The following is a 23242-nucleotide window of genomic DNA, read 5'->3' on the forward strand; positions in this document are numbered from 1 at the left end:
TTTTCTGTAAGTATCTAGTTTCCCCATAGGTTTGAGTCCGAGGACCATGCAATACCTTGGTTCTGTCTAGTACCCAGGTATAATGGTGTGGAATAGTTTTACCATAGGCTTGGGTCCGAGGACCATGCAATACTTGGCTCTGTCTACCACTTCTATTTTTCTGTATTTATCTAGTTTCTCCATAGGTTTGAGTCCGAGGACCATACAATACCTTGGTTCTGTCTAGTACCAAGTATAATGGTGTGAATAGTTTTACCATAGGCTTGGGTCCGAGGACCATGCAATACCTTGGCTCTGTCTACCACTTCTATTTTCTGTAAGTATCTAGTTCCCCATAGGTTTGAGTCCGGGACCATACAATACCTTGGTTCTGTCTAGTACCCAGAATAATGGTGTGAATAGTTTACCATAGCTTGGGTCCGAGGGCCATGAAATACTTGGCTCTGTCTACCACTTCTATTTTCTGTAAGTATCTAGTTTCCCCATAGGTTTGAGTCCGAGGACCATACAATACCTTGGTTCTGTCTAGTACCCAGGTATAATGGTGTGAATAGTTTTACCATAGGCTGGGTCCGAGGACCATGCAATACCTTGGCTCTGTCTACCACTTCTATTTTTCTGTAAGTATCTAGTTTCCCCATAGGTTTGAGTCCGAGGATCATACAATACCTTTGTTCTGTCTAGTACCCAGGTATAATGGTGTGAATAATTTTACCATAGGCTTGGGTCCGAGGATCATGCAATACCTTGGTTCTGTCTACCACTTCTATTTTTCTGTAAGTATCTAGTTTGTCCTCAGACCGCTTTACTGGAGACGATTCCTCCTTGGGTCGGATTATGATCTTTACGTGGCATTGATCTCGCCTCCAGCTCGAGGCCCCATCTTTTTCATTTATGATGCGCTCTTTGTTTGTTCGTGTTCCGCGCTTGACGCTTCGGTGTGCGAAACGCGCCTTCATTAATGTCCTCATGAATTAACACGAGTCCAACGGTCTACGGCCTCCTTGGAAATTGGTAGCTTCATTATTAGCCCAGCTGATAATTCTCTTTTCGAACTCTGCATGAATTAATTCTCACCAACCCCCATCCCCTATATAAGGTGGGGAGGTGGTTTCCCCACAATCCATGGACCTCTCAATACAAACAGAAAAAACACATTCTTCCAGCTCTCCAAGCCCTTTTAACAACCCCACCGGAATTGTTACTGGAATTGGCGAAAGCCGTATGCCGCAGCCCCCACTGGGCTTTCGGTGCGGCAAGATCTAGGCGTAACACCGATGGCGCCCTACAAGGTGGCTCAGAGGGATGTTGTTAGAGTACTTAACGTCTCTCCTCGGAGCACACCCCCGACGAAGAAGACATGCGAATTCATCTCATGGGCGGTGCTCGAGTGTTGCCGTCTCCAACGGCCAACACTCGTGAGGATCGGAGAGAATCAAGGGAACATCATGGGGGAAGGTATCCCGGAGCCCCTGCATCTGCTCCTCTCTTTGTTCCAGATCCGCCGCTCCGAGAAGGGAGTTGTTGGTGGCCTGGAAACATGATGGCCCTCCCCCTTCCCTGCTTTTTGTGTCAAGCTCTCCCATTCTCTTTATACCAAAAAGCACGGCTTGACACTTCCCTCCGGCTAGCTTCTTTAGGGCTTGTCCACCTGGACCTCTGATTGTAGAAATAGCTGGTAGGATTAGCTTGTAAATTTGTTTGTGAAACATACCTGCCTGAGCCTCTGATTGTAATTTGTACTGTTTCTATTTATGAAATAATAATATCAAGATTTCTCTTTTTGCTGTCGAATCTTTATCTTTTTTTTTTTTTTTTTTTTTTTTTACTTCGCCAACCTACTGTAAAACAACCACTTAGGACAATCACCTGGTGCGCCGGCCAGCACCCTAAACCTCCCCACAGACGGCGCCAATTGTAGGGACTCAGTTTGGATTTGACCCTGAATATGGATGGGTTTTCAGCCCAACAAGCCCAAACAATAAATTTATAGAGGGGTTAGGTGAATGCATTAAGTGTGAACGTGACAGCTTGCTCTGGACTTGTCCCCTCCCAAAGATTATCCTTAGTATGCCGAGGATGGAGAGGTCCTCGGCGTGGGTCAAAAAAGAGGTTTTCCCCAACTTAGCCTTGGCTGGTCAGTCTTTCTCGGCGCTGGCCTTGGGCCTACTATGCGATGGGCTGTGGCTGTCAGGCCCACGGGCCCCACAGGTATATTCCTGTATATAGCACGGGTTAGAGACTAATTAATAATAATAATTATTATAACTATATTTATAGCTCATAGTATTTTTTTTGTTTTTGAAAATATCTAAAATTTTAAAATAATTTATATGTGATTTTTACATTTTATATTTCTTATTCTCACTAATATAAAAATTACAAACTATAATCAAACGTATTAGAAAATCAACTAATAAACCAACAACATTTTTATTATTGATAAATATAACTAAAAGTCTAGGGCCCGTTTGGTTTGTATTTTCAAACAACATTTTTTAGTTTTTAAACAGCATTTCACGCATTTCAACACACTTTTTCACCCACACATATTTTAAAAAACTACAAACAACAATTTTCAAATTACTCTACTAAACACCCCCTAAAAGTCTAAAATAATAAACACGGGTTTGTTTTAAAAAAAAAATAAAAAAAAATAAGCACAGGTTTCAAAAGAAAATAAACATGAAGAATTAATAAAATATATAATGAAAGATATTAAAAATTTAAGTGACGCCCACCGCACCTACCTACACAGTACACTACACACTACGGTAAGCCCCTCGCCCTAAGCCAGACGTAGCAAAAGCATACACCAGTAGTTTATTTCTGCAATGAAAACGACACCGTTTATGCTAATTGCTAAACCCTAAACCTTTTTCATTCACTGTCCTCCATTACTCTACAGGGGGAAAAAAAAACGCCGAGGCCAGAAACGCAGTGCCGGCGACACTCTTACACGTACTCTCTCTCTCTCTCTCTCTCTCTCTCTCTCTCTGAGTTCAATGGCTTATTTTCATGATTTGAATGGCTTAATATTTATTTCACTCATTTTATACAGTAACGAAAATTCGGCTATTTCAATTTTTAGGGCAAACCAGAAGGGAGAACCTGATTGATTCTAAATGCTCAAATTGAAGAAACCCGATTACCCGGTTTCCATTGCAACCAAAACCAAGTTCGAGGACAGCGATGAACACGAATCGTCCTCTTCTGAACATGTGAGAAACCCTAAACACCTGCGCTTTTTTTATTATTTTTTTTTTCACTTTTCCAATTGAAAATGTTTCAGGTTCGATGATTGTAAAAAAAAAAAAAAATTAACAAAAATTTTCATTTATAAAGCTTTGAATATTGAAAAATACTTTTTTTTTTTTTTGAATAATAGGAGGATAGCGATGAGCATGAATTGTCATCTTCGGAAGATGTGAGTAACCCACACAAAAAGTTTTAATTTTCAAGTTCAATTTTTGGATATATATATTTTTTTACTTTTCAATTTATGGTGCTTTGAATAATAGGAGGAGCAAGAGATAGAGCGGGAGTTGGCGGATGTGACATTCGAACAATTGCAAAAGGCGCGTTCAGATGGGTCGCATTCGGCGTATAAAATGCCAAATCTAGAAAAGAAATCTGGGCGGGCGAACAAGAATAGGTATATGATATTTATGTTTGTGGCTTGGTGAAATTTGTTATTTTGTTTTTAAGTAGTGTGTGTGGAAGTAGTGGGCTTATTGTTGGAATTGTGTGAAGGCCAATGGAGGCAAGTTGCAAGAAGCCGGTTGGAAGGCTTAGAGAGGTGGTTCAAATTCCTAAGAAGGTGAGTTTGATGAAGTTAATGTTGTTTTTTTGTGAAATATTTGTGTTGTTTTATTGATGATATTGTTGAGGCAGTGTTCAGTTTTATGTTTATGTTTTTGAGTTGAAACTGAATTATTGAGATTTTTTTTTTTTTTTGCTTTATAATTAAATTGGATATTTTTCTATTAAGTGCTCTGTGATTTGTTTGGCTGCCAATGCTTTTTGGAAGAAAAAAAAGGGTAGAATACAGGCACTTTCTGTGCTTGAATTAGAGGCTTTATACATTCGCCTGTGAAATCTGACAAGCAAATAGGGCTTCAATTGAATGTGTTTTAAACTAGGATGCATGGACACTTGATTTGGGGTGTTGTATCCATGTCGTAATGGTGTCTTATTTGTCGTATCATGTTACAATTTTTCAAAAATTGCTTGTGTCACCATATTGTACCCATTCCTGTGTCCGTGTCCATGCATCCTAGGTTTTAAATGACAAATTGGGCTCATGTCTAATTAAACGGAATCAAATGCTTTTAAGGACTGTAGTTGTTATCCTTGCTAGAATAACTTTGTGTCGATGGTAAGTTTCAGCCAGCAGCAACAGGGCATGCGTGTCTTCCATTGATCTATGGTTATTCAAGATTGTATATTCCTAAATAACTAGTAGGCAGCCAATGGATTGCATAGTTCCTTGATTTTTTGTTTTTTTATTTATTTTTAATCCTAGATTCTGATGCTCAATTTTTAGCATGTTCATAATGATACATATTTTACTCTTTTGTGTTTCTGAAAAGGGTATTATTCTCCCTTTTGCTATGATGGGACTGGTCAAAATTGGTAGTCTTGTAATACGACATGGAAATCACATCTCATGTTCGACTAAACATCTTACCAAGAGCCTTGTATCTCAACTAGCACCTCGTGGTGTTTCCAATAAAGATGTTCATGGTTCAAATCCCCCCTCCCCCAACTATTGAACTATAAATAAATAAATAAATCTTTTAGTAATCTTAGTAGCATGTTTATATAAGCTTGTTACTATTGATGGGTATGCCAGATGACATTGATATTTCATTATCTTCAGGTTGTACGTGACCCCCGTTTTGAATCTTTATGTGGTACATTTGACGATAAGCAGTAAGCCCCCCCTTCTCTCTCTGTCTCTCTGTGTGTGTGTGGCTTTGTGTTCATATTTTGTTCCAATACTTCATGATATTTTATTTTCCCTCTCCCCCCCCCCCCCCCCCCCCTCTCCCCGGTGGTGGTCAGTTCATTGATGAGGTTCTAGTTAAAAATTACTCATGTGAGGTTTTCAGTACTTGCCAATTTTTATTGTAGATCATGACAATGAGCTCTTATTCAAAGGACACCTTCTCCCCTTGCAAGGGCAAGGTGGAGTTCATGCATTCAAACCCCTTGGTTGTTTGTGTAATTACGAGTAAATAAAATATTGTAGATCACTTGCATGTTGGTTGTCTTCTTCCAAGCTATGGCTTTTCTGACTAAGATGGAAATCTACATTTTCCAGTTGTTTCTTTAACGTTTCTATTGCAAGAACTTTTGTTGTACAGATAATATAAATTGGATCTTACAGGTTTAGGAGCAAATATAATTTTCTGTTCAAGAAATATCTTCCTGATGAAATAAGGGTAATCTTTTATTTATTTATTTATGAAGTATGTGCAACTTTCTTTTAAATCTACTTGTTAATTACTCTTCTGTGAAACTTTTTTTCCGTATAACAGGAAGAAGAGAAGAAATTATCCAAATCCAAGGATCCACTTGCCGCCAACAGATTTGAACACAGCATCACTTGGATGGTAGGTGCCTAACCCTTTTGGAAAGAAATGTAACTCTAATTCTAGTTATTTTTCTCACTTTTTTTAGGTAAGTAACTCACTCCATAATACTTGATTCAATGACCTTGCCCACCACCCCATTTTTATGGGTGGTGGAGTGCCCTTTGAACCCTTTGAACTAAAGGCCATTGGCCTGTCATTTATCTTGCCATGCTTATTATATATTCCTCTAAATTTTTATTTGTCCCATACAGATGTTAGTGCATTTACTAATGTTTTCTTACTGTTGATCATGTGCTGAAAGAGAGGTAATCTTCCTGCTGAAAGAGAGGTAAGCTTTTGAATTTATGAATTATGTGATTTTTGTTTACAGTTTCTCATCCTTGTGTGTTAATTTCTTTTTTCTGAACTTTATTTTGGATATAACAGAAATTGCGGAAGCAATTAGCAAAATCAAATGATCCAGAAATCGTTGGTGAATTAAAGAAACACATCTCTTGGATTGTAAGTGCTGCCCCTTTTGGAATAAAAATGCACCACTGATTATGGTTTCATTTCAGAAATTTGCTATTCCTTTAAATTTTGTTCTCTCTAGAAATATTAGTGCATTTAAAAAAATTGCTTTTCTTTATGGTTTGTGCTGCTTTTTGTGTCATCTGTCTTTTCAGGATAAGCAATTAAAGTCCGAGTCCAGTCAGCATACTGATTCCGCAATTCTGGCTGAGCACAAGAAGAAAGAAAGAGAAGCAGCGAAGAAAGGGAAACAACCATTTTATCTCTCAAAAAGTACAGTCATCCTCCTCAGTCTCTATCTCTCTCTTTCTCTCTATGTAAATACATGTGTGTGTGTGTGTGTGAGCATTTGTCTATGCTTCTTGGAAGTATATCTAATGCAGTCAGGAGTGCAATGGGACCGGGATTCACTTTAATTGTACATTGAAGCATTAGTTTCTCACAAGGAAATAGAGGAAAAACCTCTTCTTGGGTTCTTAAGAGAACTTATAAGCCAAAAGCTAACCTTTTTTTTAATTGATAATAAAGTCAAGATGTTACATGAATCTCATAATCTTCCATCTATAAGGACAAAACCCTAAAACTCTATAAATTATTAATCATAACCCTTTATTTAGACTAATCCTATCCATTCATACAAAAAATAAATGAAGAAGGCCCAAATACCAGTAAATAACCAAATAAACTAGGCTGCAGTACCACTACAGAACCTGTGAACATTTGTTTTGTTGTTGCTGTAGCTGTTGTTGCTGTTGTTGTGTTTTTTTTTTTTTGTTTTTTTTTTTTTTGGGTGTCCTGCACTAATGTCCCATATGGAGGAGAAGCAAATTATTCACAATCTTTTTAAAGTGATGATCTCTTGGTCTTAGCTATGTTAAAACTGGTCTGATAGACATCTGAAAAACCCGGAATTAAATTAACCCCAAACACTAGATTACATGGCACTTAGGCCTATATTTTAAGTGATTGGCTTATGTTGATAATTAAAGGAATCAAAGTGCTCAGACTGGTTAATCTGAACCCTTCTCTTATTTATTGCTGAGAAATACAGAGTTCGATGAAAATGCATGGTGAGCATGGTTGAATAGTGTTGGTGCTCATGCTGGTCTGTTATTGGTAATGTGGGGCATTGCATTGATGGTCATGGTAATGCGAGAGATGTGGTGGTTGAGATATTTATTGTTGCAACAATTTGTCTGGTTTTGGAAAAGTTTGAGTGTGCTTGGGGATTGGTAATGGTAGTAAGCTGTGCCAAATTAATAAGTTATGTTTTTTGAGGCAATTATTCATGTAGTATGTGGAGAGAAATTATGTGGTTGTGCTTAGGTATTTCCAAGGTGCATTACCGTACACTTGTATTTGTATTGCCTTTGTTTCTATGTTAACACTTCTAAGATGCTGTACTAATGGCGTGCACCAAAAGGAATAGCCTAGCCTACCAGTGGTCTATTTAACTTGACTTGGGTCTGTTATTTGCAGGTGCAATCCGAAAGCAAAAGCTTATTGGAAAATTTGAAGATCTCAAGGTTCCTTTTTCACTTCTTGTTATGATGATATTGAAAATTTATTTTGTGAACTACAACTGGTTTAGTTTACTAATGAATATTTTTATATTTGCACAGGCTTCTGGCAAGCTTGACTCCTTTATTGAGAAAAGGAGAAAGAAGAATGCTGCCAAGGACCATAGATACATGCCATATCGCAGGTCCAACAACAGTGAGCAACAAAATTAATGGTCTCGCAAGTTTTGGTTGCTTTAGAGATACATATGTGTATAGATCCTTCCATCTTGTTTAAGGTGGCAAACATCTCCATTTTGCAGGGGCAGTTGGGTTGAGAGTTTTTTGGTCATCTGATGCTCCTTTTGGGAGTTGTACTGCTACTTATGATTCCATATTTTTGTCTATGCGGTTTAGATTTCCTTTTGCTTTGTAATTTGGACATGTTTGTATTTCTATGATCTTGTTTATTTGGTTCATCACAAGTTAGATTGATCAAAGAAGCATAATAAATTTTATTTCAGAATTTTCATTTTTCCATATTTCAATTTTGAGTTCATCTTAACTTATTTTCTTTTTGAATTTGGTCTTTAATGTTGTGGAGGATGTAATTTTGGCTTAATGTAATCCCTAAAGCTTAAATAGCATGTATAAAAACATGGGCAAAGTTTAGCTACAAAATTAGTTATATCCTTAAACTATAACTTTACTCAATATTTTGTTATTGGAGGAGAATTTTGACAAATCTACCATTAGATTATATTTTCATTTTATATCTTATATGTTTGTAAAATTTCTAGAATATTAAAGATTAATAGTTATGTTATCAATAAATTGTTTAAATTGCAAGTTTTTGATGTTTAAAAATATGCATAAAATATAAACTTATAGATCATATAGTAAATAATATCTAATTGACACAAAATTTGACATGTGTAGCAATATTTAACGGTTAAATTTTCAAAATATGTAGTAATATTTATTTTATTGAGTAAGATTATAGCTAAGATTACAATTAATTTTGTAACTAAACATTATCCTTAAAACACCATCATCAATAGGATATACAACGAAGTTTAACAAAAACATGACAAAACACGAGACAACCTTCACAGGCATAACCATGGCGGTTCTATACAAACTCTCACCTCTCTCAACTTCCCAAGGTTTAGCATTTTTCTTTTTTCATTTCTTAAATAAAATTTTATTGCCTTTCTTCTCTTTATGTTTTGGTTTCATATTTTGACCTCTTTAATACTTTCATTGACGTTGATTTGAATAAATATTTTTCCCGGACAGTGGAAAAATACAACATTTTTCGTTTGGGCTTTAATTGTTTTGACTTTTGACTAGAAAAATGGTTATTTGGATGCTGAGGAAAAAAAAAAACTAAAACTATAAACTCCTATCAGTGGAGCCTGATATAATGGCATAAGGTTTTTTATTTGATTTATAGGAAAGTTTGAGGAGAAGGAAGGATGTTAAGAATGCAAGTGATTGCAGTGAAGAGTCGACCTGTCGTTTTTATCTTGTTTGTTTGTTAACGGCATGTCGCACAGCTATCGTCCAGTTATACTACAAATCGTGCGAGATCAAGTAACTGAAATTACTGCAAGTCGTAAAGGAAATATAATGTTATATGAACCAAGCCGAAAAGACAAAACACCCTTCATGCTTCAAATATCAAAGCATTGTCTGCGACATGTCGCAGACCGCCAATGCCTATAGGATAGCAGAATTGTACCCGTAAATTATTAATAGAGTTGAGAGTTGAGAGTAATTTAAAGTCTGTTTGATAAGAGATTTCTAGTAACGTTGTTTATATTTCTTGGAAATACGTAGTGTGTGAAGATACATATAATGTTGCTTTAACAATGAAAACTGTTGTTTAAACAACAGTAACAAACGGCCCTTAGTTTCAGTCAGTTAAAGCAGCTAGGAAGCTTTTAGAGGTTCAGTTCAGTTTGTTAGAGATTAAGCTGACAATTGTTTTTTTTTTTTTTTTTTTCTCAATTCTCAGGCCAACTTTGATGTGTCAACTCCAGCCCTCCAAGCAGAACGAGTCAATTCCCAACATTCTCAGTCTCTATCTTTCCAAAACTTGTCAGGTACTCCTTATTGCCTCTAATTTTGACATCAAACAATCCCAAACATTCTGTCTTTTCTTCAAGATTGGTCTGATATCTTGTGTTCCAACCTTTACGTTCAACTTGATCTCAATCACTAAGCTTACCCGCAATCTGAGTTGTTGCATCATTTTCTTATCTAATTATTGATTCATACAGGACCTTTTGCTGTGGAGGATGATTGGTCTGTCGTAAAGAGAGATAGATGGTCTATACATTCTGCAGAAACTAAACTTTACTTACCCCACTGCATCATCAATTGTCACTTCACAAACGCCTCCTGTGTTTGCTGTCAACAACTCATCCTTAGTCTTTGGCATTGTAGATTAGGACACCTTCTTTTTCTAGAATAGGCCATTGGAGCATCTTCTACCACTTGCTCATGATTCCAATAATGAGAATTCTCATTGTACATTTTGTTCTTTAGCGAACAGAAAAGGTCACCTTCTCCTAATGCAATTCATGTTTCAGCTATTCTTTTGCATTGTCCATTATGATATTTGGGGTTCTTCTCTACTGCCATGTTGATGGTTTTAAATACTTATTAACTATTGTTGATGATTGTACCCATGCTAATTGATCTATTTAATGGAGCATTTGGGGCTTTGGGATGGGTTAAAATGAATTTTCCTTCTGCCCCTCCAAAACCTATCCTAACAAGTTGCTGGCTTTTCAGCCCTTGCGTGCTAGCGTTTTCTCTTACTAGTAAAGGGGCTGCTAGTTGTTCGGTGCCTTGCCCTTGTCTCCTCGCTGGAGACTGCAAATGATGGGAATCCTATCAATTAAGAAGAGGCATGGGCATCGCCTCTCGATCCCCCCCTTTCTTTTTACAAAAATTCTGGTTGGTTTAACGTTATGTAAATTTTGTTAATGGAGATTATTGCTATACCATGTTGTGTGGATATATGTATATTTTTCAAAGTTGGTTTAAGTAAATGTGTGCCATGATGTTGAGGTTTAGGAATATGAATTCTTTTAAATGAAGGCTATGAATTCCCGCTCATGGTTTTGTCATTCCAGATCCTATTTTCAATGTCTTATGTTTCTTGTTTTTGGATTTTTTTTTTTTTTTTTTTAAATTGATGGGTAGTTCTTAGATTTTGGCTCTCTCTTCAACTTTATTTTTTCACTGTTTGGTGTCAATTCCATCCTTCATATGCTTTCGTTGTCAACTTGTTCCTGTGGCAGTATGTGTTAGGATTCTTACGAACCTGCCCTGGTATCATGGTGCATTATGTGTGCTGTGCTGCTTCTCAATGGAGGTGCTAATTATGTTAATGCTACTATCATGGCCAGTATTGTTTTGGCTACTGAATTGCGTAGCCTGCTGTGCTGATGCCTGCTGTACTGGTGCTGAAATGTTTGGCATTGAGTATCCGGCTGATCTGATACCTGCTGCTGATATGCCACAAGCATTAGGTTAGGAGACTTAACACTTGAGAGCTGCTGCCTGCCCTATCTACTGAGTCTTGTGGTGGCTGTACTAAGCTGTTTGGAGAAGCTAAGGATGAGAATGCAAGTGTGCAAGGTGTGCATGAGTCTTGTAACAGATTAGCATTAGGCCATGTGTGTAACTGATTTAGCATGTGCTGTATTAAAGGGCTGTTAGGTAATTAGGGGTAGTTGTAAATCAAGGAAGGGGTTTCATAAGCAAACTAGCATTAGTAGATCACTTAAAGTTTTCCTTCCCTGATTAATTGATAGCATTAATCTATCATTTTTTCTAGGCAGAGGCATTTTTGAAATACTTCCTAGGCTTAATAAAATTACATTTGATAGTGTGATTGATGAACTATTGTTTCTCAATTTTCCACTTGAGTGTAGATTGCCTTCTGGGTTGATGATGTTGGAATAGGGAAAAACAATTCAAGAGAGTGTCTATGAGCAACTGCATGTTCATGAGAATCAACTGCATATTATTTACGCTCATGATTTGAAGGTGAGTCAAGGGCCACTTCATGTGAAGTCAGTGGTTTATGATTTGTATTCTTCATGTTGCACTTGCTCAATGCAAAATGCTATATAGGATGGTGCTGTTTGTATAGCCTCTTTTTTTTTTGGTCCCTCCAGATACTATGGGAATCTTGTTTGCAGCGTCATGAAGAACTTTTGCCCAACCATTTGTTGCGTCTCAGTTATACTTGTGCACTTTATTTTCCTGTGTGGTTCTATGTTAGCCCTCTCGACCTTCAAATATGTCATATGATCCATTACTTATTCTTCTTATCAGTAACTTTGGATCTAATGATCATGCTGTAACTTAATTCTTAATACATGCCCTGGTTGCAGATCAATCAGTTGATTCATTCTGCACAGAAGTATCAAAACAACAATAATGGTAGTGGAACTGTTGGTGTCACCAGATGATTTAAAAACAAATTGTAACAAGTGAGAAATTAATGTAGGAGAAATTTTATGCATTATGACCAGCCTTACCAGTTTTGTATGTCATTCTTTGTGCCTTTAGTTAAAGAACTAATGATGATTTAATGTCCTCTTTGTTAAATAAGAAGTTGATAGATAAGTTACAGAGATCAACAATTGTGATAATTGTATTCCACAAAAAGGCTTTCATGAGACAATAAGAAAACTAATTTTATTCTGTAAAATTACACCTGTATGTTTCTAGATACTGCAGTGGGCAAGGGGTAACTCTTGACAATCATGCTATTCAGTTTGCTCTCTTTATAATTGAAACTGATGACCTTTTGAAATTCAGTTTGACAGTCATGTTATCTGTGCGTGGTCGGCATTGTTGACCTTCAGAAATTTATAATGTTAATTGAATAGTTGTAAGTTCAAATTATATATGCTGCTTAAGTTATGCTAGAAATTTGAGTTTTGAGAGATCAAGGCCATGGAAAATTAGTTGTCATCTCCCCCCCCCCCTCCTCTCTCTTCTTTATTACCCTTCCCCCTCCACTAATTAGGAGCTAAATGCAATTAATCATGAATACATCTTGTTCTTGATCACTTATCTTACTGTAGGTTCCTGGCGACGGGTTGTCATCTTGCAAGAACTTTGGAGTTAAAGCTGGTTGAGGACAGAGGATTTTCCAGAAGATACACATGGTGTTTGCAGGTATATCTCAAGTCTCAACAACTCATTTTGCTTAAGTTTGAAAATAATTTCCATTATTCTGATAGGTTCATAATATATTCCTATTATAATTGTTTGACAGATTGCTGAGGTTGTCAATAGTATGAAAGATTTAATGACTTTCTGCCGGGATAATGACATCAGGCCAATGGGTAAGTAGTTCTCACATCACATGCTGCAGTGATAGCATGCAATACTGTCCCTCTCCCCATGAATTATGGATCATTACTTAAAAGAGGGGAAAAAAAAAAAAAAAGGCACACACCCTTTTATAGATTGTTTCTTGAGTTCTTCTCCCCGTTGGCCTTCTTTTCTATTGATATAATATCAACAATCAATTGTAGAGAGCTCGAAAGATTATTCCTGAGAAACCAGCACAACTAATCTCTGGAAAAAAAAAATTAAAAGAAAAGGTGGGTATAAGGTGTGCTCAATGCCAGCCAACTGAAAAAGATAAGTTGATGGCTACTTTTACTGCTCTCGCCTCCCAGCGGTAATGTGAATGATAGTCTAAAGATGATCAACCGAGGACATTTGACTAGCTCAGAGCACGCAGCATCAGTACTGCCAGGTTATTGCAACAATTTTCTTAGATAGAACTCCTTGGCCTCAGAGTAAACAGGGTAAGGCGAGAGAGTTCTTCAAATGTGTCTAACCACAGTGCACCTTGTTAAACTGTATAAAGGCTCTAAAACCTCAGTTCAGGACTAATCCAAAACTCACCAATTGATGGCTTGTCAAGCAATCTCAATGTTTCTATTTATTTCTTGGAGAGCCAGAATACATGCAGGATCATACCATCCAAAAGACAAAGCAGGAGATGGTCAACAAATTGACTTGCCAACAAGAAGCAGAGTGATCGATATTTTTCAAAACAGTTTTAAGTTCTGGGAACTGTACAGCAACTATGGCTGCCCCAGGAAATGCATTGCGTAGTAGTGCAGGGAGGATCAGCAGCTAGGAGCTATCTTAATAGTGAATTTCATGGCAACAACTTCAACAAGAAGAGAGAACCAGAGGTCCCAGAGAAGCATCTTCTGCCTGAAGCAATTTTGAAAAAGGAAAGTTCAGTAGCAGCAGTGGTGGTGATACGTGCCATGGATGGAAGGCATAACCATTTTTGGGGTTATTTTCTTGTGGATAAGACAGAATGCTGGGAAGTAGCTTAGCATGTACTGGGAGTCCTGAAGCAGTTTTTATGGGCCCTTTTGATAATATCACATGAAGTGAAGATCACTTATAAGCTACTCGTAGAGACTTTTGAGTACCATGAGTTGGTAAGGTCTGCAGTCTGCACCTTGGTCATAGTCAATGTTTACCCGTGTAATTTCATACCCTCACAATCTTAAATATCTTTGATTATATATATGACATCACACCATATAACTTTTGGAATCGTATTCATGAGCTTTAAATTATACTATTATCTTTGGACTTAATTACGTAGAAAAATGCTAATAAGTATTTTTAGGGCACTGGTTAATAATTCATTTAAAGAAAATTTTTATGAGAAATGAAAAAAAGTAATTAATATTTTGACAATTTTTTTCATTTTTCATAAAAGTGGTATCAAAACTTTTTTAAAATGAATTATTAATGAGTACCCTAAAGACACTCGTTAGCATGACCCAAATATGTAATAAAGGATTTGAGTAGATGGTACCGTTACTTGAACAGACAAAACAGGACGACTCCATTTCATGCATGGGCACTGGGCAAGTAGAGCAAGGCTTCAGTAAACTATTCAGACTAAAATTCCATGTTCAGAAGAATAAAAGCAAGTGGAAGTAACATTCCTTCTTTTGAGCATTTTGCTATATTCTTGCCCTCACATAAAATTTTGGTCTGTTCCTGGAGTAGGGGCCTAGGACTCCAGAATTTCACGTTTGCAATACAACTGTAAAACTAGCAACTACAAGGAGCACTAAATGCTGCTCAAGGCCAAAGAAAAATGCAGCCAAAAACTTAGAGGTTAGATCACTCATATCAACATTAATGAGCTTTAACTCACATAACATATCATCTTCTTCTAAAACGTTGAGGGTGTGATGGAGAGTTCAAGAATAATCAGAACTACGTACTAGAAAAAGCGTTCAGCAGATTTAATTAACACTTCCATTAAACAAGTGGGGGGTACCAATATACACATTGCCTCATTTGCATACAAATTCTAGGCTTTAAAAATAAACCATTCAGTATTTGTAGCACACTCTTTTCCTAACTCTATATAATACAGAAATTCCTATCTAACGAGGTTAACTGCTAGTCAAAAATGCGTTAACCTCTCTCTAAATTCATTCGGGTATATAACTACAGAGTCTAAACAGAGACCACCTTTAGTATGCGTACAATCAATCTGGGTCATAGAGAATTTAATTTTGGTTGATGCATTAGAGCTATCAACAACAAAGGTCCCAACGTGGTAGTAATTCCATTTTCCAGTTTCTTTCAAAAAGCACTTTGATGCAGCATGCTGACCATCTGAAGTCCATAGCTGAAACTGCACTGGCTTAATGTCCCATCCATGAACATGCTCTGAATTACAAATTCGCCGACCAAATCTCTTGGATGCCCGTCCAAGCTGCAGCTTGAAGAATACGCTATATGACCCTGTTGGAAGTGGGAAGTCCACCTCCCCATCAACTTCAAACCACCAAATCTGTTGAAGGTATGCAACTGTGCAGAATCTACAAGCAATAAACAGGAATTCCAAGTCAATTCCAGTACTCCATTACACTAAGTAGGAAAAAGAGCACCAGAACAGATGAAAAGCTTTGCAGTTCTCCACTGTTGAGAAACTGAAGCACCACTTCAAAAACCAACAAAAGCTTTTTAATTTTTCAAAGCTTTTCTAATCAATCTAATGAATCACAAAGTCAAGAAAAAAAAAAGCAAAAGTTAGCATCTTGTTATATTTTAATAATTTTCCTCACACTTTTAATAGCAATTGAAAGACTACAAATGCCTACTTTTGGATCAGCCCAGCAACAATGAAAGAAATGGAAAAATGGAAAGTTTGAAGGGAGGATTTTCAGGCTTGTCATGATTCTTCTCATAGCAATTAGTTTTTAAAGGATCAAATGTGTATGTCCAACTCAAAGATAGCATAACTTCGAGCTCAATAATATGATGGTCATTTTATTACCAATAAGAACTGCCTAAACATTAAGATCTTCCAAAGAAACTCAATGGTATTGGACATCCTTCAAAATGACCACATCCTTCAAATGACCCATATTTATGATAGCATCACACAATAAATTTTAAAATTTCAATCATAATTGATAGAAAAGATAACAAAAAAAAAAAAAAAAAAAAAAAAAAAAAAAAAAAACCTACTCGGACAAATTCCAGCAAGGGAATTCCACAGTTGGCTGGAGTTTCGATCGTCCATCTAAAACATACATGACAAGAAAAATACAAATTTTCTCCCATTTCCATTGAAAATCAATACATAAAAGCTTTAAAAAGAGGGTTAAAAAATTGAACGAATCTCACCTAGATTCTTCAGTTGGGATATGATTCCAATATCTTCGATCATCTATCCCGGTGATCGCTAACCCTTTTGAAGCAATGGACAAACAAACACCACCCGTTCTTTTATGCAGCCAAACTCTCTGCATAAAGCCAATTTTTCAACAAATCCATCAGAAACAGATCCATATCAAGAAAATCATATGATATGAATAGTCCAAACAGGACATAAGCCAGAGAACCATATCAGGGAGGTACCAAAACTTTATCACAACAAAACCAAATAATTTTATTCCCCTCTCAATTAATTAAAATAAAATCTAAGATTTCTAAATTAAAATTTATTTTCTTTCCCTCATTTTCTCAAAACCGAATCAGAGTAAAACTAATAAACCCCAAAACATATTTTCAAATCTAATCACAGGGCCGTATTTATTTCCTAATAAACGAAAACCCCATCACAACCAATCAAAAACCATATCTAAAAACTCGAAACTTTTAATTTTCACACACTTTCTCAGCACCCAAACAGAAAACAAACACACACACAGAGATAGAGAGAGAAATACCTTAGTACCCCCATCGAAACTATTAGCTCGACAAAGTCTTTCATAAATCTGTCGCTTACCCAAATTTTCAGGCACATCATCGAACACTTTCCGAAGAAGAACTTCATAATTCGAGGGCAACTTCGATTTCCACACAAAATCAGCCCAGGAAGCGCCACGAAAAGCTCGATTCATCCTCGCCAATTTGCAAATCTCTGGGGGGTCAAAGTAACCCAGAATCAGAGCCACGCAGTCCTCTGGTAAATCACCCAAATTGGGTTTTGATTGCAAAGCCAAATTAGACCCATTAGAACAAGCATTAGAGCCTCCTTGGCCAAAGAACAAAGCAGAGAAATCCGCACCCATGAAACAGAGCCAGAGCCCCACAGAGAGAGAGAGAGCCTAGGATGATAGGATATTCCAAAAGATTTGAGTTTTTACTAATAAAGAGAAGAGAAGAGAAAAGGTTGTTGAAACAAATAAATAAGAAAGAAGAGGTTATGTTATGTTGTGTTGAGTCTTTTGTTTTGTTAGTTTTGTTTGTTTCTCGAGAAACAGAGAGGAGGACAGCGGAGATTGATATGGACGGAAAGCAGAGAATGAGGTGTGTGTGTCTGAGTGGATCGGTGGTTTTTCACTTTTCTTAATTTTCTAATTTAATTTATAGTGTAATAACCCATAACATGATAACATACATGCATACATAGATTTGCTTAATTCTTGCATACTATAAAGATGCTGTTTTTGTTTCTCAAAAAAAAAAAAGAAAGATGCTGTTTTTGGACTCTGGTGGATACTGTTTTGTACTTCAGATTTTTGTTAGGTTTAGATATTTAATGATATTTATTTCTCATTGCGGTTTTCTTTTTGCTTTTCTTTTTTATGGGGTGATAACAATTAACAACTCCTTTTGATTCTTTCAAAGATAAAAGGGATTAAAAAAACGATAAAATCTTCTTCTTTTTTTGGTTGGTTTATTTATTTATTTTTTATCTACTTTATTTTTTAAGGAAAACTATGAGCAAGATAATAGGATAAAGGCCAATAAATAAAACCGGATTAGGAAATTATCAAGATTTGGGAGGGAGATGTGTGGGATCCCAGTTGTGAAAGTGAAAAATACATAATTACATATATTTAATGTATGAGATTATTATTATCTATATATAGAAAATAATTTAGCTTCAAAGAAATTAGAATTCAAGCATTCTCCCCTCAAAATTTCTAGGACCACAAAAATAACCACAACTTTTGTTACAACTGTCTACATGGCAGATTGTGCGTAGTGGAAAAAAAATTTATAAATTTATGTGAAAGTGACGGCATGTAGAATAGTTGCTGCAAAGTTATGATTTTTTTATGTGATATTAAAATTACTCTCACCCCTCTACTCTTTTTTCTCAAATCTCTCCTTAATTATTTGTATTCTAAATATATTCTAACTACTAACAGATTCTTTAGCAACATGGCTCGGCTATTCTTATTTATCGGTATTCTAAACATATCCTTATCACCGACATATTCTTTAGCTACATACATTGCTAGGTAATTCATCTTTGTCGCTTTCCCTCTTATGTAAATAAAGAAAAATTATGAAGGTACTACAAGTTTTATTACATAAAATTTATAAAGTGATGTAATAGGGAATGTGATTCATAGATTTAACCACTTATAACTAGATATTTGAATTGCCTCTTTATAAATGGTAACACATTAATTTATAAGCTTAATGTAGTAAAAAATATAGTATCCGTAGCACTACTCAGTAAATAAAACTGCTTCTAGCATTTATCCTAAAATTTGACCACTTTGTTGGATAAAATATGGTAATGATTTTATTGATGACAATACTCATCCTATGGGTATTTTATGATAAGGGTTTAGGGGGTGAACTTATAGATCTGGGTGTGACATAAAATGTGGAGGTTCTAGGTTTAATCCACCATACCATCTTTTCATTGGATTTCTAGGTTATCTTAACTCTTATGGGTAGAAAGTGGAATAATATGACCAAAAGCCAAGATACCACTTCCTCAAGTAAAAAAAAGGTATTTTACAATAGTGTAAATGAACGTTTATCTTAAATATTTAAGTAATGTAAAACTATATTTCACATTATGAATTTATAATCTCTGAGACATCGAATAGGGGTGTATAGTTTTTTTTTTTAAGAAGGAATAGGAATGTATAGTTGATCGAAGAAATCAACCACATTATTTCTTTGATCGCACTAACCATTTCACTCCATTCTGAATACCTCATGTAACTTTTAACATCAAGCATGGTGTGGTTTAGTGAGTGAAATGTGTTGCCGAATGTCAGTAATCATTACCAATATAAAAATCGCATCGACTGAAATTTGTTAACTCCAACGCCTCTGTTCCCTTCGTCATCACACCATTTTCCTCAACTTTTCCATTTGTTGTCTATGTTCCCTCCTTCCCATAAGCAACTTCTCAAACGGGCATACCCCACACACACGTGCATGTCGCCATCTTGCCTGCACCAAATTAAATCAGGGTGGATTAGGCGTAAGTGTGGATATTTGTGGGTTGGGCTTAATCCATGTAGTATTAAATAGGATTTCATTCTATGTTTACTGCAAATTAGTGTTTTTATTTTTTTAAATTTTGTGTGTGCGCATGTTGTTGATCACTATGGGAGGCAGCATCTATTTTGAAGACACAATGTCAACCACTAGCTTTGATCAATTTCAAGTTTATCATTATGTATTCATTCAATTTGAGAGTTTATTTATTTGTTGTATTTGATGACATATCAAAACAATTAATATTTTATAAGTTGTTCTTGTTAATTACAACACTCTATTATACACACAAGAAAAAACAACTAAAATTAGTTTCAATTGACCTTTCATTTGTATGTAAATGTGTGTAACAACATTTTCCCTTATACTAATTAAATCATTGACGGAGGATTCGCTATCCATAGCTTCATCTGGTCTTTTGATTCAAGATGTGAAAGTTATTGCTGAATCGTTTCAATGTATTAGTTTTTCTTATGTTTGTAGGGAAGGAAATAAAATAGTTCACAACTTAGCTAGGTATGCACGTCGTGTCATTGATTTCTTTGTATGGATGGAAGATATCCCATCTCATACCTTAATTGCTTACGAGGCAGATTCGCCTATTTCTTAATATGAATTTGAAGTCTTCTTTCTCAAAAAAAAAAAAAAAAAAAAAAAAAAAAAAAGCAAGAGTCATGACTCCAATGGTTATTAGCTTAATTTTTTAAAACGTGAGTTCCCTTGGCTTGTAGCCGTAGGGCTGCCGCCCGCCAAAATGATTCAATCAATTACTAGGGGCAGCGTATGGCAATAAACACCAATACCTACCTACTTTGAAAAGATAGTTGGATTGTTTGTTGACCTTAGCAAATTCTTCCATGAAAGCCCATAATAAGTACGACCGTAATTTGAATGTGAGACAAATGGGAGTAAATGTGTGCAAATTTGTTTGTCATCAATTTAATTGGAATTTCAACATAATTGTTCAGTGTTTTGAAATTATTATTAGTTTGTAACCACTAGGTATTTAATCCTAAATTATAGGGTCGGTATCTAGATTTTAATGAACTAAACAAGTAGAATAAACCTTAAAAAATAATCTAAACTTTTCACTTGAGGTAAAATTTAAAAAAAATGAAACAAACATATCATTAACTAAAACAAAGTGTAAAATTATATCTACATTGGTGCTAGCCAAATACATCTATTTAGCATGATATCATCATTGTTGTAAGAACTAAGAAGGAACAGTGGTGGCACTAGAATTTTTTTTTAAGATGGTCATTAAGAAATTTAAATTATACAAAAATCTAATAAAAAGATAATTTGAATATATTGTCACAAAAAAAAAATACACGCAATTCCTGAAGTATTGCAATTTCTTTTTACTAATGAAGAGAAAAAGGAAAAAAAAAAAAAAAAGACTATAAGAGATAAAGTTGAAATTATGAATGCTGAAATGAGAGTAATAAAGTAAGGGAGAGAGTCTAAAATGATAATAGAAAGAGAAGAGAGAGAGAGAGAGAGAGAGAGAGAGCAACATATGATATTTTATGTAATGGGTTGAATGAGTTACAAATTTAAATGATTGGAGGTTTTTTTTTTTTTTTTTTTTTTTTTTTTTTTTTTTTGCATAGGCTTTTTATTGAATGATTTGTTCATTTGTTGTTGTTTGGTCTAGTCTTTTTTTGTTTGGGTTATTTTTGTTATTGTTTATTATTTAAGCCTCTTATTTTTTTAAGGGGTTAAAGATTATGTTTGGAGGCCAAAATTTGCTTTTTGGTGTAATGTTATGTCCATAAAATTTCACAACAAATTTTATGCGACAAGTTGTTATTGGTAGGTGAAAAGTTATGTCAGTATTGAGCTCAAATTAGAATCAGTGATAGCTTACCATATAGGATTTGTTGTGAAATTATTGTAAAAAATGTTATGGATGTAGCATTACTCTTATTTTTGTTGAACTCAAATTCCTGTGATTCTCAAGTCAGAGTATTCAACATTTTTATTAGAGTGGTCAAAATATGTTAGTTTAGCATATAATTTTTTTTCTTCATAAATATATATTTACATTTTTTTGCAAGTTAGAATGATTTGTGACCACCCTGAAATATTAACCCTAATGCTTATTCAATAATACAAAGTCTACAGAGTCTGGGGCTCAATAACATTCATTTAGGGGATGGGAGTACTAACTGCTATAAGATCAATTGCCATAGAGCTAGTTCACTAAAACTAGTTCAGGAGAGGACCTACATTGTAGCATGGCCCCCAAACTTCTTGAAAATTGAAATCCTTAATTTTTCCTTATATTTAATATTAGGGTCAATTGTATTGAGTGTTGGCAAATTTGTATTCAAAACTTAATTTTATTGTAATTGAGTTGTAATGTTTTAATGTCTAGGTAGTGCTTGAAGTTCTGCATTGAAGACACAAAGAAACAACTTAAGAAACTACTCAAAATAAAGAAGTTTTGTTGCCTATATTGCAAGCCTAGCTAAAGGTCAAATGATCGAGATTGTTAAAACTTGACTGCAGTCAACTAATCAAGCTTTGAGGTTTTTGTTTTCTCAAATTGTGGCCCAAGATGACCAAAAGACGTAGGGATCCATGAATTAGGATTCCAGAACATTATTTAAATTCATATTAGGTCATCATAAAGATGAAGAGAACACTTTGTGAAGTGAAGATCGTGTTGCGATGGCTATGGACTAAAGGTTTTGTACCAAGCATCATCTCTAGTTTCATTCAAGATCAATGAGTGTTCCATAAAAAACCTTGCACCAAGACTACTTCAATCAAACTGTTTTGTGGTGAGTTAGACGCAGATTAGGTATACATGCATCAAAGAGATTCATAACATAGAAGAGTCTAATTGAATTAGAGTTGTTTGTGATCACATAAGTAAGTTCTAGTGTAGGTGGCAGTACTAGAAATTGGAATATTCTGTATTGTAAACTTCATTTTACTATAGTAAATACTTCAATTAGAGGTAAGCTACAAACCACCTGTACTTTTCTCGTCCGGATTTTTCTATCATAACTATATTGCCTGTGTCAAAATTGATTTTATGCTGCATTTAGACTTATGATATGATTGTGCCCATCCTAAATTGAATTGGACCATTGCATAATTTGATAATTAATTAACTTGGGTAATTGATTGAATTAACATGGTCTAAATTTTCCAACATATAAAAACAACTTTAGTGTAATATGGGAAGCCTAAAAGAGTATCAATTACACACATAACCCTATATAATCCTAGTTTCATCTCTGACTAGATTGGGTATAATATTTCAATTTAATATTCATTTAATTTATTATTAAATTTTAAGTAGTTAGTTGTAGATAGATTTTTTGGAGAAAGTAGTTGTAGATAGATTTATGTTAACTAAATTCAAATTCCGATAGTCTAATGAGTTGTAAGCATAATTATCAAAATTATACTGAGCATTAATTTGTCAAGAGAGTGGTATGATGGTTCACTGATTCAATCGTTGGATCATTAATTTACTTATTATTTATGTGTGTGACTATATATATATATATATATGGGTTGGGTTTAAGTTACACTAATGTAACTTTAAGTAATGTTACACCATCCAATAACTTGTTATATAATTCATATTTTAAAAATCTTACAATTATATGTTCTATATGTTCTTAACATTAATGCCATTTTTCATGTTAATTGGATGTTATTTGCTATTCAATCCATAAACTCATCTTTTATACAATTTTTTTAAATTAACAAAAATTAAATTTTAACAATTGATTGATGAAATGACTATTAATCTTTGATTACCTTGAAATTTTGCAAGTATAGAAAATATACGAAGATAATGTAATCTAACAC

General features: G+C 35.1%; 2 protein-coding genes across 3 annotated transcripts; one reads left to right on the forward strand and one right to left on the reverse strand.

Annotated features, from left to right (window-relative positions):
* Positions 1 to 2793: 2793 nt before the first annotated feature.
* LOC112003823 (uncharacterized) lies at positions 2794 to 8151 on the forward strand. 2 transcript variants are annotated; one of them, XM_065766667.1, is made up of 13 exons: positions 2794 to 2961; positions 3062 to 3221; positions 3389 to 3427; positions 3522 to 3655; positions 3754 to 3820; positions 4883 to 4935; positions 5393 to 5447; positions 5544 to 5618; positions 5902 to 5928; positions 6027 to 6101; positions 6266 to 6383; positions 7590 to 7636; positions 7733 to 8151. In XM_065766667.1, exons 2-13 carry the CDS (start codon positions 3126 to 3128, stop codon positions 7841 to 7843), a joined length of 897 nt encoding a protein of 298 aa, XP_065622739.1. In that variant the 5' UTR covers positions 2794 to 2961; positions 3062 to 3125; the 3' UTR covers positions 7844 to 8151. The 2 variants fall into 2 exon arrangements, with proteins under 2 accessions (XP_065622739.1, XP_023891808.2); XM_024036040.2 differs by having other exon boundaries at positions 2796 to 2961; positions 3092 to 3221.
* A 6776-nt stretch (positions 8152 to 14927) lies between these two features.
* LOC112003834 (F-box protein PP2-A12) lies at positions 14928 to 17490 on the reverse strand. The gene is made up of 3 exons (XM_024036052.2): positions 16879 to 17490; positions 16334 to 16452; positions 14928 to 15522 (listed from the first exon to the last, which is right to left on the reverse strand). Exons 1-3 carry the CDS (start codon positions 17221 to 17223, stop codon positions 15102 to 15104), a joined length of 885 nt encoding a protein of 294 aa, XP_023891820.1. The 5' UTR covers positions 17224 to 17490; the 3' UTR covers positions 14928 to 15101.
* Positions 17491 to 23242: the final 5752 nt, after the last annotated feature.

Source organism: Quercus suber, unplaced genomic scaffold, assembly GCF_002906115.3.
Source record: "Quercus suber isolate HL8 unplaced genomic scaffold, Cork oak 2.0 scaffold_730, whole genome shotgun sequence".
Classification (NCBI taxonomy): Eukaryota; Viridiplantae; Streptophyta; class Magnoliopsida; order Fagales; family Fagaceae; genus Quercus; species Quercus suber.

Excerpts from the sequence above, each read along its gene's own strand:
- LOC112003823 (XM_065766667.1), top strand. The coding sequence starts at position 3,126 with ATGCTCAAATTGAAGAAACCCGATTACCCGGTTTCCATTGCAACCAAA. Across the intron at positions 3,656-3,753 it reads GGGCGGGCGAACAAGAATAG|GCCAATGGAGGCAAGTTGCA; the intron begins GTATATGATATT and ends AATTGTGTGAAG. Across the intron at positions 5,929-6,026 it reads ATCTTCCTGCTGAAAGAGAG|AAATTGCGGAAGCAATTAGC; the intron begins GTAAGCTTTTGA and ends TGGATATAACAG.
- LOC112003834 (XM_024036052.2), bottom strand. The coding sequence starts at position 17,223 with ATGGGTGCGGATTTCTCTGCTTTGTTCTTTGGCCAAGGAGGCTCTAAT. Across the intron at positions 16,453-16,878 it reads GTTTCGATGGGGGTACTAAG|AGAGTTTGGCTGCATAAAAG; the intron begins GTATTTCTCTCT and ends GGCTTTATGCAG. Across the intron at positions 15,523-16,333 it reads ATCCCAACTGAAGAATCTAG|ATTCTGCACAGTTGCATACC; the intron begins GTGAGATTCGTT and ends TATTGCTTGTAG.